Below are 15178 nucleotides of genomic sequence, written 5' to 3'. Positions count from 1 at the left end.
TCCTGCCAACTCCTAGTTTCCTGAGAGTTGTATCGTCAGTGTGTATTGGGTTTTCCAAATGCCTTCTCTCATCTGTTGAGATGTGTCTGTGGTTTTCATCCTTCATTCTGTTGCTGCGGTGTATCGCGTTACGTGATTCTTGGATATTAAACCAGCCTTGTGTTCCTGGAATGAATCCCACTTAGTGTGGTGTATAATTTTGTTTGACAGTTGCTGGGTTGGTTTGCTAATCTTTTACGTACATGTTATTGAAAGATACTGTTGTGTAGTCATCTCTCCTTGTGGTGTCTTTGTCTGGCTTTGCTAATACTAGCCTCAAAGAAGGAGTTGGGAAGTGTTTATTCTGCCTACATTTTCTGAAGAAATTTGTCTAAAATTCAGGTTTCTTAAATATTTGATAGAATTTACCAGTGGAATACCATGGGGCTGGTCTTTTTTTGTGGGAAGACATAATTACTAATTCAAATTTTGTTTATTATAGGTTTGCTCAGATTTTCTATTTCCTCTTGAGTTAATTAAAAAAAACTTAGGTGTTTTTAGGAATTCATCCATTTCATCTAATTTGATGGCATAAGGTGGTTTCTGATATTTACTTATAAATTCTTTTAAATTCTGCAGGGTCTGGAGTGATGTTAATTCTTGGTTTTGGTAATTTCGCTTCTTTTTTTTTTTTTTTTTTTTTTTAGCCCCTCATTGTGACCAGAGGTTTATCAATTTTTGTAAATGAGCAATTTTAGGTTTTGTTCATTTCTCTGTTTTTTTCTCTTTATTTCACTGATTTGTATTCTGATCTTCATTATTTATGTCTGTAGTCTTTGGGTTTGGGTTGTTCTTCCCTTTTTAACTTGTGGAATCTAAGCTGAGATTGCTGATTTTGAGCTTCCAAATTTATTGAGACCTGTGTTATGGCCGAACATGCGGAGTCTCCTAGAGGATGCTCCGTGTGCACTTGATAATTTGTGTTCCGCTCTTGTGGAGTGGAAAGTTCGGTCACATTGAGAGCATTATTCGTCTTCTGTATCCTTACTGATTTTCTGTCTGCTTCTAAAAACTGTTGACAGAAATATGAAGTCTTCAAGTATAAACTACAGGTCTGTTCCCTTTTCACGTCTGCCATCTCGAGATTCATGTATTTGGGACAGTGCTGTGGAAGGTGTATGCGTGTATTAATATTACTTCTTCCTGGTGTATCGACTCTTTTGTCATTAAGAGATGGTTGTCCGCTAGCATTTCTTCTCTTAAAGACCATTTCATCTGACATGAAGGGTCGCTCGGCTGCCTTAGGGTTAGTGTGCGTGCGTGTTATATGTTTTGTTATCCTTTGAATTTCAGCCTCTTTATGTCTTTGAATGTAAGATATGTCTTTGAATCTTCTAGTTGGGTCTTGTATTTGTATCTTGCCATCAGTCTCTGCCTGTGGTCTGGAGTGTGTGGCTTAAGTCTGCTGTTGATTCTTTGGTTTTTCTTAGTTTATCTTTAAGGGCTGTTGGCAGCGGGAAGAGCCCCAGGCGGGAAGGCCAGGCTCCTGCCACACTGACCTGACGTGCTAGCAGAGTGACATGAATAAATGCTTCTCAACTTGCTTGTTCCGTTTGGTTGATTTTCAGATCCTCAGATGGTTGCTTTGACAGTTGTGTTCAGTTTTACCCTTGTTTTGAGGGGGAGAAGCCACCGACTGCTTCACTCCCCTTAGTGGAGTCCTGTCTCTGTGCCCTTCCCAGAATCTCCGTCACCACTCCCTAGCAGTGTGAGCCCCGCGGAGCCCAGTACTGGGGCTGTCGTCCTCGGCCCCGGCTGCCCTCTGCGTCCTGCCACCCTTGGCGGTCCCCTTGTCCCTACGCAGACAGGCACGGGAGCACATTGGCGCGGGCACTGGGGAGTGAGGTGTGCATCTCTTCTCCTCAGGCTTCTTGCATCCCAGACTCTTGGGGTCCCTTCTGTACATTACAAGGAGGCCCCGGGTGACTTGAGGTATCAGATGAGCCGTGTCGTCTTTGTATTGGCTGTGCAGCTGCCCAGCAGAATGTGACTTTTTCATCCATACCATTCTTTGATTCACTAAATAAACAGGTACTTTTTTTTTTTCTTTCCTTTCAGGCTGAACAGGCTCCAAACACTTGTGAATGTCATGTTTGTAAACAAGAAGCTTCTGGACTGACCGCATCAGCAATGACCGCTGGCGCCCTTCCCCCTGGCCATCAGTTCATGAGCCCAGAGAAGCCCACACACCCTGCCCTGCATCTTTACCCCCACATCCACGGACACGTGCCTTTGCACGCAGTCCCACACCTGCCCCGCCCTCTCATCCACCCCACCTTGTATGCAGCGCCCCCCTTCACACACAGCAAGGTAAGTCCGGGCCGAGAGGGCCTGCAGCTCACTAAGGTCTTTCCAAGAAGTGTGCATATTTTAACAAACAAAAGTCATAAGTTGTCAACTTGTATAGGACCGAGTCTGTTCCTGGTGGGAGGTCTGCAGATGTCTCCTTCTACTGTAATCCTTGAGTTCTGAGTTTAAAACCTTTACGGTTATAAGAACAGTCACAAAAGTCGTGGTGTATTCCTTCAGGATTAACCAGAGCGTAGAGTTTTCCAGGGGATGGTGGCCGAATGGGTGACCCTTGGGGCCTCCGCAGCCAGCCCTTCTGCTCCCCAGGCACAGAGCAGTTCTCTGCTCGTGGCCCCCTGGGCTCTGGCTCTTTTTCCTAACGTCGTACGGGTGAGATACTGCGTGCGCACGACTCCTCTGACGCCAGCGGGGCTCCCTGGGCCTGAAGTGATGGTGCTCTCTACGCACACAAACTAAGCAGGACTTGCAGGAGGCGGCCCCGGCCCCGGGCGGCTGGCGGGCGCGCAGGCGAGGGCCCCCCAGAGCCCCGCTGTGCTGCAGGCCGGCCGGGGAAGGAGGGGGCCCAGCAGAGGGGTGATTTTCGTGAGTCTCTTCTCGGAGAGCACCACGCTTGCGTCTGAGTAGCTTCGGCTTTGCAGAGAAATTCTGAGGTTGGTTTCATTTTTAATACCTTAGGTGGCTTTGCCTCCTTAGCTGTGTTGAACTTACCTTTATTGACTCTTCTAAATTCTGATTTTTGTTTTCCTTTTTTATCAGTTATTCTGGTTCAAAATTAGTTTTAATCAAAAATAAAAATTTCTGCTAACTACTGGTTTATGATTTAAAACGGTGATTCTTAACTGGGAGAAGGGAGCAGAAGATAGAACGGAAAGGACTTTTTCACACTGCCCGAATGTCTCCCCTGCCTGAGGGCATCTGCTGTGAAGTGGGGTGCGTGTGGCCCATCAGTGGGCGTTGTTTTCTGGGCATGGGGCGTGGGTAGGAGAGTGATGACCACTGATTTAGAATAAAGTGGAATCAATTTGTTACGTTTTGTTGAGATAAGTACTTGGTAACTACCCAGATTTATGCCTAAATTTTGTTAGAAGGATACCTCTCAGTTTGAACAGCTAGTGATGGCTCTGTTAATAAGAGGATTTGAAATAGCGTTTTCAGGTGTAGATTCAGAGCCAGCCTGTTTTCAGTCGGCCTCGTCTACACAGCCGCTTTCCTTCTGGGTGGATATATGAGGCGGAGAAGCTGTCTGCTCCGTGTTTACCTGGACAGAGCGCGCCCCTCGGAACGGCCCCAGAAAAGAGCACAGGAAAGCTGGTTGTTCCCTAGAGGCTGCCCAGACTCTAGTTAACAACTCCTCCCTCCCCCCTTACTTGTGGCCTTTTCTCAGAGCGTTGTAGGTAGTCCCTAAAATGGTAAAAGAGAAGAAAAATATTTGGAGGAAGGCATCATCTGTATATAAAATCTATTTGTCTAATACCTTTTAAATTCTAATCCAGTAGGTAGATGTGTAGAAAGGCAAAGGCAAATACGGAGGACGAGCTATAAAACTTTATTTCAGTCACCGTGCTGTTAATGTTTAGACTCTTCACTGAGGCATTTAAAATGCATTAGCTGGATGCCATTTTTATTTAGAAAAATTAGATGCATTTGACAAACTACTTCATTAATTTCTCTAACAAGCTAGCATTTTCACTTACGAGTCTTCCAGAATGAGTTTGCATGACCTGAGTTAGTCTGACTCTGCTGAACACCGTGACTACACGTGCAGCTAACTCCCAGTGTGCTCACCGCCCCGGCGGAGCTGGTGAAGCCCCTCTGGACAGCGTGCAGGCCTGTCTGCGGTTCCGTCGGGCCGGGCTTGTTCAGAGGTGCCCCGTGTCCTTGGGAGGCAGAGGTGGGCGCCGAACGTGCAGGGCCCTGCTTCCCTGTCTGTGTCTCTGGGGTCTTTCGGAACCTCTGCTCTGGTGAAGTGGCACTCGTCACCACTAAGCCTTTATGTCACCATAGTTGTGATCCTTTTAATTCCTACTCTGGCTGGTGTGGGCAAATACTCAGTACCCAAAATGCTCGGGATGAATAGTAGAGAAAGTTTATTTTTTTGGACTTAGAAAAACTTGAAGACTGTTTCTGTTTCCAAATGTCTTTGTATCAGTGATACATTTAATTTATGTGCTGAGATAGAACTCATTTGAAAGTTAAAAGTAGTTGCAGGAGGAAAAGACAGGAATGAAATTCTAGACAAAAATTAAAACCGTATGACAAAATTTCATTTGCAAATATTTGTGGATTTCCCAGCCTTCTTTTTGTTACTGATTTCTGCTTTAATTTTCTTGTGGTCTGAGAGCAGACATGACTTTTACTGTCTGGGATTTGTTAAGGTGTGCCTTGTGGCCCAGAATGTGGTCTGTCATGGTGAGTGTCCGTGTGACCTTGAGAATCGGCGTATCCTGCTGGCGGTGCCCGAAGTAGGCCACGGCACCCGTGATGCGCTGTCGACTGACCGTGTCCTTCCTGACCTGCTGCTGGGCCTGACCGCTCCCGACCCGGGGCTCTCGGAGCCTCCTCTTCCTCCTCCTGCCGTCCCGTCAGGATGGGTCTCGTGTAGTTGGGTGCTGCGTTGTTTGGTGTCACATGCTCGGGATTGTTGTGTGCTCTGGGGGGATTAGCCCTGCTGTGTCATCGTGCACTGCCCTTCGTGGCCCCGATAATCTTCCTCGCTCTAAGGTCTGGCCTGTCTGAAAGGAGCACGGCTTCTCCCGTTTTTCATTGGCGTTAGGGCATCTCTTTTTATTTTTAACTTAAAGGGGTCTTTATACTCCCTGTAGGTTTCTTGCAGACACACACAGACTAGTCTTGTGTTCAGTGTGCTCTGAGTGCGGTTTCTGCATTTTCATTGGTGTATGTAGATTAGCCACATTTACAGAGAGTTTTGATTTTGGGGTTTATAGTAACCAGATTCCTATTCTCTCTTCATTACCAGCGGCTTCTTTTTTGTGCCTTCTCCACTTTCAATTTTCCGATTTTATTTTAGTTCCTCTCTTTAGCATATTGATGATACATTTTTTTAAAAATTGGCAGTTGTAGTAGAATATACATTCTACCTGATCTAAGACCCCTTCAGACAATGGCTCTGCGTCATGTGAGCACAGGCGCCTCTTCACAGAGTTCTCCTAGTCCTTCCCTCCCCTGCCTTGTGGTATCTGTCAGTCACCCAGCACGTTGTTACTGCTGATGCTTTAAACAAGTTATCTTTTAGTTCAATGAATAATAAGAAATAAGTTTATTTCACTTCTATTTATTTCTCCCCCACGCCCTTCCTTTCTTTATGCAGGCCCGGGCTTCTGGCCTCTATCGTTTTCCTGCTGCCTGAAGAACATCTTCACATTCCTTGCAGGGCACGTCTGCTGGCCATGAGTTCCTCGGTTTTTGTCTGTCTGAGGAACTCTTTGTTTCTCCTTCACTTTTGAAGGATAATTTCGCTGGAAATGGAATTCTAGGTTGGCCAGGTTCTTTCTTTGAACACTTCAAGCAGATTTCACTCTGCTCTCGTCTTGCTTGCATGGTTTCTGACGAGATGCCCTCTGTAATTCTCTTCCTTGTTCTTAGAGGTGCAGGGGTCCCGCCACTCTCCCCTCCCCTCGTCTTTCTTTCCTTTCCCCACTCCTCCCCTCCCCCTTCCGAGGCTGCTTTCACGGTTTTCTTTTTGTCTTTGGTTTCCTCCAGGTTGAAGATGAAATGCCTGGGTGTAGATTTGGGGGTGCTTTTTTGTTTGGTGTTCTCTAAGTGTCCTGGATCTGTGGTTCAGTATCTTCCATTAATTTTGGAAAGTTCTCAGCCATTATTCCCTCAGATATATTTTTAGTCTTTTATCTGTCTTCTCAGAACTTCTGCTACTCCACTTCCTGTTTGTTCTAGCTTTTGAAATTGTCACACACTTCTTGGATGTTTTGCTCTGGTTTTGGTTGGTGGTGGCAGTGTTTTTTGGGTTTGGGTTTTTTTTTTTTTTTAATTCTTGTTTCTCTTTGCATTTCAGTTTGAGAAGTTTTTATTGACAGATCTGGAAGCTCACTGAGTCTTTACTTGGCCACGTCCCATCCACTGATGGTCAGTTCTTCAGAAGCGCTCTCCGTTCCTCTTCCAGTGTTTTTATGTCTAGCTGGTTTCCTCACTGCTCCCGTTACCTGTTGGTTCGCACACGGTGTGTGCTTTTTCCGCTCGAGCCCTCGCCACGTTAGTCATTTTAAGTCTCTGTCTGATGATGCCTGGCCCTTTCACCTTCGTGTCCCTCATCTGTCCCGGCCCTGGTCTGTCCCGAGAGCCCCTTTTGCATCAGCCTTCCAGCTACGTGACTCTGGTGCTCTAACCTGCTGCTTCGGTTTGACGTTTAAATTCCATCTGTAATTCATACTTGTAAGCTTTCATCCATTTATTTTTAGGATATATTAACAACTTTTGTGTTCGCTTGTTCCTTGATCATGTTTTCTTTCATCTTTTCTTTCTTTAAGCATTTTACACGGAGTTCTGTGTTTGAATGAAACCTTGAGGATCTAAATCTGGGTGTTTTGTTGCTCCTGGGCGTGTTGTTTCCTGATACGTGTGGTGATTTTCTTTATGGGGTCATGTTTTGTTCAACTCCCTCTGTGAGAACAGCAAGGCCCTGAGGAGGGGAAGAGGTACCAATGTGGTGCTGGCCCACCTGGGATCCCTGACCTCCTGGAGGCGGCCTCCAGCTCTCCCAACTCCTGCGGGACCACGGGTCCGTCCCCCGTCACTGTGACGACGGTGCCCCCACACCTCCACCTCGCCCTGTTCTCACCGCGTTCTGATCGGTTATGTGAAAGAGTCCCCTTGTGGCACCCGGGGGTGCTCAGTCGGTTCAGCGTCCGACTTCTGCTCAGGTCATGATCTCACAGTCCGTGGGTTCGAGCCCCATGTCGGGCTCTGTGCTGACAGCTGGGAGCCTGGAGCTGGTTCAGATTCTGTGTCTCCCTCTCTCTGCCTCACTCCCACTCGTGCTCTGTCTTTCTCTGTCTCAAAAAGAAATAAACTATTAAAAAAAAATAGTCCCCTTGCTTTCTCTGTGGCTCAGCACCTTGTTACAAAGGTGTTTGGTGCCGTTCTTCTGGGAGATAGAGTGTCCTGTCCACCTTACTGGACACAGCGTGAGCAGAGGGGACCACACAGCCTCCAGAGAAGAGCGTCTGTGAGCTGGCAGGCGGCCCCTGCCCCTTCGCACAGCGGGCTCTGCCGGCTGGCCCTCGTGGCCGGGGAGCGGAGGGCCACGACTGCAGCCCGGCTCAGAAGAAGCCCCAGGCTTCTGGCTCTAAATGCTGCGTAGTTTCCATCTGGAAACAGAGTTCTGAAACCGTCATCACGCTAGGGAAGAGCCTTGTAATGAAGATAGAGCCAAGTCTTGAATTCTCACTGGGAACGTGAGAAATAGTTAAAAATGGTCACCACATCCCGGGCCCTTAGTGAGTTCCGTATGAGTGGATCCTGGCAAGGTGGCTCCCGTGTGGCCCTGGGCCAAGTGCGTCTGTGCCCTCCCTCACTGGGTGACTTCGCACAATCACTGCAAAGGTGATGAAACCAGGCACGGTGCGGGCCTAAGGTCAGGTTGGAATTTGAGGGAGAACAAAGCTATATGGAAAATCGGGACAGAAACAGATTGCCATCGGGAGTCCTACAGCGATTTTTGATCTGTATTTTGTTTCAGAGGCAATGTTCAGTTCTTCTGGCCTGAGAAATAGCAACACCAAAACAAAGGCGGTGCCTTGGCCTCTTTCCTGTCTCTGGCGGGCATGTTGAAGAACCGTAGTAAGGAGAAACAGAGTAGTCCCGCGCCCTGCGCCCTGGGGGGTAACTGGGGCCCTTCCTGCTGGAGTATTCAGTGTGGGCAGCCGCTGGCCCGTGCAGGGGCCTGGCCTCGGGCTCCGTCTTCGGCGCCGCTGGCTGCTTGTGCTCAGCAGCCCTGCCCGCGGTGTCTGGGTTGGCGGTGGCGGCGTGCGCTCGGGCCGGGCCGCCCGGCTCCTGCAGGGACCCGCCGGGGGTGTCGAAGGCATCTGTTGCGCATGTCTGTCAGAGCCCTCAGTTAAAGCAAAAATTTTACTTTCCTGTGAACCAGTTTTGTGTCTCAGTGGAGAAGAGTTCAAAACTTCTGTTAATTGAAGCCATGTGGATTTGTGCAAAGTGAAATCAGTATTCTGATTCAACAGCAGCACCCACGTGTGGAGAGATGCACTTCCTGCTTACGTCCTGGTGTGCTTGTGCAGGCCCGGCCCACAGTCGGTCTAGGGGACAGAAGCCTGTTTTCTCCTAAAGGAAACGCACACCTGCGGAGGCTTAGCCGTCCCGGGGGAGCACGTCCACGTGAGCGCGGCCTGTTTGTCACGGGCCCCTGCTCCTTTGCTCTCCACAGCGGGACCTCCCGTTGTGAGTAAACGGGCTTCTGAAGAAGTGTGTGAACTGAATTTAACTTACGTTTGCAGTTATTTCAGCTTCCTAGTCGTGTTCCCGAATTCCTCCAAGCTGCACTCCACTCAGCCTTCATTGGACATCCGGTGTGTGCCAGGCCCTGTGCTGCGTGCTGGCAGAGCAGAAACGGGGGCGCCGTGGCCCCTGGTTTTCAGGATCTCATAGCCTGAAGACAGAGGCCTAATCCCGTCCAAACCTCGGAGCGCCGTGGGGCGCCTTACAGAGATGGGGCAGGGTGGGACGGTCACCCTGCAGGGAGGGTGCTGATTCTGCAGAGGAGGCGACGCCAGCTCGGGTTTGCAGGGGTGAGCACGAGCTGTCTGGACACACGAGGGCGGCAGGCGGGGCTCGCAGCCGGGGGTCAGGAGGGTCTCAGGAGGTAGCGAGCGGCTTCTGGGCCCGGATGTGCCACAGCTACGCAGAGCTGCCTGCGGGGCCAGCCAGGCGGCACCTTCCCTAAGCGGCCATGCTGCCCGCGGAGCCTGGCAGGGCTCCCTATCCTGTAGCAGACGGTCTTCAAGACTGGAAACCTCCCTCCCATCGAGTCCTCAGCAGTGAGCTCGTACTTTGTCACTGCTTTGTGGGCACTGGCGTCTGGAGAAGGACGGCTTTCTGGGCTCCCTCACTCTTGGCCCGTGGGGCCCCCTGACAGGACAGTGAGATTAGGCTCCTCCCTTGATCCTGGGCCTCCAGACCCGTTTCTCCCCGTTCGACAGCCCGAGTGTCCACTGCATTCTCCCCCTGCACCCCCACCTCGCCGAGCCTGTTCAAGGCCAGTGAGCGTGCTGAGCCCCCCACGCGGAGTGACCCCACTTCCTCCGGCACCCAGGACGGGCGACGTGGCCGGGGGCAGGGCAGGGTTGCTCTGTGTCTAAGGACCGGTCTCACAGAGTGGGGACGGTCCACCTCAGCCGGCTGTGTGCTGCGCACTGACACCCACTGTCCCATTTAATTCTTACCCCAGCGCTCAGAGGTAGGTGTTTCCAAATTACAGAGGAGGAAAGTAAAGCACAAGAAGACTGAGTAATTGGCCTGAGGTCACGCAGCTGGTAAAAGGGAGAGCTGGCGTCCGCGTCCAGCTGTGTCACCGGCCACCCCTCCCAGGAGCTGTGGTCTCCGGCCCCACTGGCACTGCCTCCCCATCGCTTGGACCCTGACTGACCGCTCCCTGCGGTGCCCTCTCCCCTCCCAGGCCGAGGCCATGCAGGCCCGTCTCCGCACCGGCTCTGGCAGCCTGTCTGGCTGTGGGGAGTTGTCCGTGCATGGGGACCCTGCTCCGGACCCCTGCTCGAGTCAGGCCCTGAGGCCGCCGCCTCCTGGGGTGGGAAAGCTGCCTGCCGGCACCCGCAAGGTGCAGGACCCATCTGAGGGAGGGCACGCTAAACCAGCCCAGACAACGGAGTCTTAAGTCGTACTCAGATAAACGGAAAACGGGATTTCAGGTGTGCGACACGGGAAGGCCCGCCTTGGTCTTGGGTGCCGGGTGGGGGGGCTCTTTGAGGAAGGGAGGTTTAGGCTGAGGCCCGAAGGACCAATGGGATCAGCGAGGTGGTGAGCTGAGGTTAGGATGCAGCACAGGCAAAGTTCAGGGTCAAGGAGGAGCTTGGATTTGAGGACGGAGGAAGGCCTGCGTGTCGGGGCCTTGGCAGGCAGGAGGCCCAGGGGAGGCCGGGCTGCCTCAGACGAGCAGTGGGAAGACCCTGGCGCAGCCCCAGGAAGCTCACGCCGGCTGCTGGGCGGGAGAGCACTGGGAAGAGGCTGGGTGGGGGGTGCAGGGGCTGCCTCTGCCCAGGAGGGGGGAGAGAGTGGGGGGAGCCGCCAGCGGCTAGTCGCTCGGCAAGTGTGCGCGCCCAGCCACGTGGCCTCCGCGCCCCGGCAGGGCCTGGGCGGTGCCTCCGGGCTCACGTGTCGTCCGGTTCCTTGGACGCGCCTGCGCTTCGCCCAAGTGTGAGCCATTCTTCATCAGTGATTCCAAAGTTGGCCTTTCAGCAGCGACCCTGGAAACATCACATGAGGCTGAGCCCCGGGCGCAGCCCGTTTGCAAGCGAGCTGCGCCGAGGGAGGGCGCTGCACGGTGCTGAGTGGTCTCGGGTCTGTTTGGTAGATTCCCGGAGACATCCGTTGCTTTTAACATCTGTGCCTGGTGCACTTGTGACCCATCGTGCATGGCGTGACTGCCACCCAAGTAAGCACTCTGCGGCCAGCGCTCAGCCCGGTGCCTGCCCACAGCGAGGCGTCCCCACAGGGTCTCGGTCATGGTGTGTCTGCTTGTAGCTTCACTATGGAGAGAAACAGAATATTAATTTTTATATGTGATTAGAACATTTTTTCTTACAGGCTTTACCGCCAGCACCTGTTCAGAATCACACAAATAAGCATCAGGTATTCAATGCATCTCTTCAAGACCATATTTATCCAAGCTGTTTTGGGAATACTCCAGAGTGGAATAGTTCTAAATTTATAAGTCTTTGGGGATCAGAAGTGATGAATGATAAGAACTGGAATCCTGGCACTTTCTTGCCAGATACAATTTCTGGTAAGGAACTTGTTAAAAATTTCTTAAAGGTTTAAAATGGCCTGAGCTGGGTGGTTGCCTCGGTCCCCCAGTAGAAGCCCTAGGCTAGTTGGGCCCCGCCTCTGTCGCTAGTGGGAGGCCCCAAGCCCCCCCCTGCCCCCCCCCCCACCCGCAGCCGTCATGTCTGCCGCCAGCCAGGGTCCTGACGCTGTCTCCGCCACCCCAGCACCGCCCACGTCTCGTCTCCAGGCGTGCGTGTCCGTGCACAGAGGCCACCATCAGCTTGAATGCGGTGACTTCCATTCCTTTTCTCTGTTTCTGCCTTGATACTGACCCTGCATGGGGTCTGTCTGCTCTCACGAGCTCCTTCCTCCCAGCACTCAGCTGCCAAGAGTGACAACTGTCACTCCAGTCTCAGGAAGGTGCACCGGGGGAGGGGCTGACCGTGCCCTGATCTCTGTCTTCTCGAGGTTACAGCCCCTGGTGGCCCCACACCCAGCCCCTGCACGTGCTCAGACCAGCAAGCCAGACTTGACATCTGTGGTTGGGAAGGATTTCTAGCTGTGTGACCTTGGGCAAGTTGCTTAGCCTCTCTGAGCCTCAGTTTCTCTATCTTTAGGATGGGAATAATAGTACCAAGCTCAGAATGTGGCTTTAAGACATTAAGTAAAATCACTTTTGGAAAGCACCTAGCACAGGAATTGGCACATAGTAGGTGCTCGGTACATTTTTCCTAGATAAGAACTTGTTGCCCTGCATCACCCCATGTGACCCCAGCTCTGTAGTGGCCCTAGTGGTAGGGGTTCTGTCGGCAAACGTGCCGAAGGTGTTGGCTGCCTATTTCTTAGGAGCTTAACTGTCCCGTTCTTCTCTGAAGGGGGTGACATGCTAGGGCCAGCGCTGCCCGAACCCAGACCTGAAGCCCTCCCGCCTCCGCCCAGCGATGAGACGCCTGCCGTGTCGGAGAGCAAGGAGAAAAAAAGTGCCGCCAAACAGAAGTGCTTATACAATTTCCAAGACGCCTTCCTGGAGGCGAACAGCGTCGTGATGGCCACGTCGTCCGCCACCTCCTCCGTGTCCTGCACCGCCACCACCGTGCAGTCAAGCAGCAGCCAGTTCAAAGTGTCCTCCAAGAGGCCTCCCTCCCTCGGTAAGGCCCGCCCAGCGTCTCAGCCTTCGAGGGTGGCCAGAGGCCCTCGCGCTTCCCTGAGCTGCCCCACCACCTTGCTGGGGCCGTGCTGCCTTGCCTTTCTCCTCTGCTCTGTAGTTCTGTGGGAGGAGGGGTCCCTGCTCTCCACGCACGAGGGGGAATCTGTCCTCTGAAAGCAGAAGCCTCGTGGAGAGGGAGCTGACCGGGCCGCGGGCCGGGCCTCGGTGTGAGCGCGAGCAGAGTGGGGCCGGGAGCAGAGGTCCGAGCACGTAGGAGCGGGCTCACAGGCCTCGCTAGCGACAGAAAGAAGCATGGGACAGGGTGTAGCACGGACAGTCAGGAATCTTCCGGGTGTTCAGAAGAGGGAGGAGGGTGAGGCAGCTCCTCGACGGACACAGCAGGGACCCGCCGCACAGCCTGCAGGGCGGCGTTCCCAACACTGGGCGGCCTTCGGGGAATGTCGCATCCCCACCACCGCCGGGTGCAGCACCCGCAGGTGACTGGCAGACCACCGAGGGAGGGTCGGGTGCCCCTGCACGCTGGTCAGAGGGGGCCTCCCGTCAGGGCACAGACTGATGCTAGGGCCCCCTTGCGCGGTCACACGGGAAGGATCCAGCACGCTCTTTGCAGGAGTCCTGCCTGGAATGTGTCCGCTAACTCTGGCGTGACACCGTAAGCCCATATTGGTGGGCGGCTGTCCCCAACTCCCAAAATGTCAGTGTTGCAAAAGGAGGAAAGTTTAGAAGAGACTGGGGTAGGGAAAAGCTACGAAGCCGGGCTGGGCAGGGGGGTGGGCGTGGGGGGGGAGGTGGCACGGGAGACAGGATGAGAATGTCACGTGGACGGTGCATCTTCGATGTGGTCACACAGAGAAGTGTCCTGTCCTCCGGGGTTCAGGCTGAAGTGTTTAGGGTGCACACGGCCTCCACACGTTAAACCAAAAAAGTGGCTCAGCACACATGTGTGTGACCGCATGTTCAGTAGTGGTGTCCCCAGGGGAGGGGCACGTGGCTGTTCGTACTGTGCCTTCTCGGTCGCTATAGAGCTTTGAACATCTTCACACGGGAAGGTTGAGGAAAGGTTTTGAGAAGAGAAACTAACTCAGCGCGCCATCCCAGATGACCCTTCTGCATCCCCACACGCAGGCGAGGTGTTCCACGGCGTCAGCAAGGAGGACCACAGGCACGCGGTGCCCGCCGCCCCGAGGAACAGCCCCACGGGCTTGGCGCCGCTTCCCGCCCTCGCCCCCGCCGCCCTGGCCCCTGCCTCCTCGCCTCACCTCGCAAGTCTCGCGGCCCCGTCCTTCCCCAGCACTGCAGCCACGTCCCCCGGGTTTGTGGACACACGCAAGAGCTTCTGTCCTGCTCCTGGAGCCCCCCCGCCCCCCACCACAGACGGCTCCGTCAGCGCCCCCCCCAGCGTCTGCAGGTGAGCCGGGTCCTGCCCCGGTGGTCTCCGGGAAAGAGGGGTGGGGACGTGCCAGGCAGAGCCCGTGGGCCAAGGGGCGGACACTGGACACCTGCAGTCCTCAGCTGGGCCCACCAGGGATCGGAGCGCAGACCACCTCCTCGCCGCTGGCTGCTTCAAGGGGGAGGTGGGTCGGGAGGGCCTGGGTGTTTTTTAAGTTGTTAACACGTTGAGTGAAGAATAATACAAACAACTTTTTAAAAAAATTTTAATGCTTATTTTTGAGAGAGAGAGAGAGAGCCATGTGTGAGCAGGGGAGGGGCAGAGAGAGAGGAAGACGCAGAGTCCAAAGCAGGCTCCAGGCTCTGAGCTGTCAGCACAGAGCCCATCGCGGGGCTCAAACTCATGAACCGCAAGATCGTGACCTGAGCTGAAGTCAGACGCTAAACAAACTGAGCCACCCGGGCGCCCCAAAAAACAGCTTAAAAAAAAACAAAAACATGATTTCGGGAGTGCCTGGGTGGCTCAGTCAGTTAAGCATCTGACTCTCGATCTCAGTTCAGGTTTTTTTTTTTTTTTTTTTTTTTTTAGACATTTATTTTTTTGAGAGACAGATCATGAGCAGGGGAGGGACACACAGAATGGCAAGCAGGCTCCAGGCTCTGAGCTGTCAGCACAGAGCCCGACATGGGCCTCAAACCCACACACCGGGAGATCATGACCTGAGCTGAAGTCGGATGCTCAACCGACTGAAACGCCTAGGCGCCCCTCAGTTCAGGTCTTGATCTCAGGGTCGTGAGTTCAAGCCCCAAGTTGGGCTCTGTGCTGGGCATGGAGTCTACTTAAACAAATTAAAAGGTGATTTTAGTTGTGTTTGAATTTGCCCGTTTGAGCCATCCCCCTACGACCTCCCCGCGTCCCGTCAGGCAGTGGCGGAGGGACAGCAGAGAGGGAGACCGAGGCGCCCTCCGAGCCCACGCGCCCGCCCACACCGCCTTTCCCGTGTGGCTCCTGGCGTCCGGGGGTCCGCACGCCAGCCCCCCGCGCCTCGCTCCCGGCGGGTGGCGGCTGGTAAGCAGCCTGTGTGTGGTTTCGCAGCGACCCCGACTGCGAGGGGCACCGCTGTGAGAACGGCGTGTATGACCCGCAGCAGGACGACGGCGACGAGAGCGGGGACGAGGACAGCTGCTCCGAGCACAGCTCCAGCACGTCCACCTCCACCAACCAGAAGGAGGGCAAGTACTGCGACTGCTGCTACTGCGAGTTCTTCGGGCACGGCGGGGTGA

At 53.4% G+C, this 15178-nt stretch overlaps 1 protein-coding gene across 1 annotated transcript in view; it reads left to right on the top strand.

The window, feature by feature from the left end:
• FAM193A (family with sequence similarity 193 member A) overlaps positions 1 to 15178 on the top strand; it is a 61478-nt gene that overhangs the window by 27800 nt on the left and 18500 nt on the right. The window contains exons 10-14 of the mRNA XM_029949424.1: positions 2098 to 2349; positions 11158 to 11356; positions 12213 to 12485; positions 13631 to 13913; positions 14991 to 15174. Of these exons, the coding sequence (XP_029805284.1) occupies positions 2098 to 2349; positions 11158 to 11356; positions 12213 to 12485; positions 13631 to 13913; positions 14991 to 15174 (1191 nt within the window). The remainder of the gene's footprint in view (positions 1 to 2097; positions 2350 to 11157; positions 11357 to 12212; positions 12486 to 13630; positions 13914 to 14990; positions 15175 to 15178) is intronic.

The sequence above is a fragment of the Suricata suricatta genome, chromosome 1 (assembly GCF_006229205.1).
Source record: "Suricata suricatta isolate VVHF042 chromosome 1, meerkat_22Aug2017_6uvM2_HiC, whole genome shotgun sequence".
NCBI classification, from domain to species: domain Eukaryota; kingdom Metazoa; phylum Chordata; class Mammalia; order Carnivora; family Herpestidae; genus Suricata; species Suricata suricatta.
Note: the sequence above shows the minus strand (reverse complement) of the source record. Positions and strands in the feature narration are given on the sequence as shown.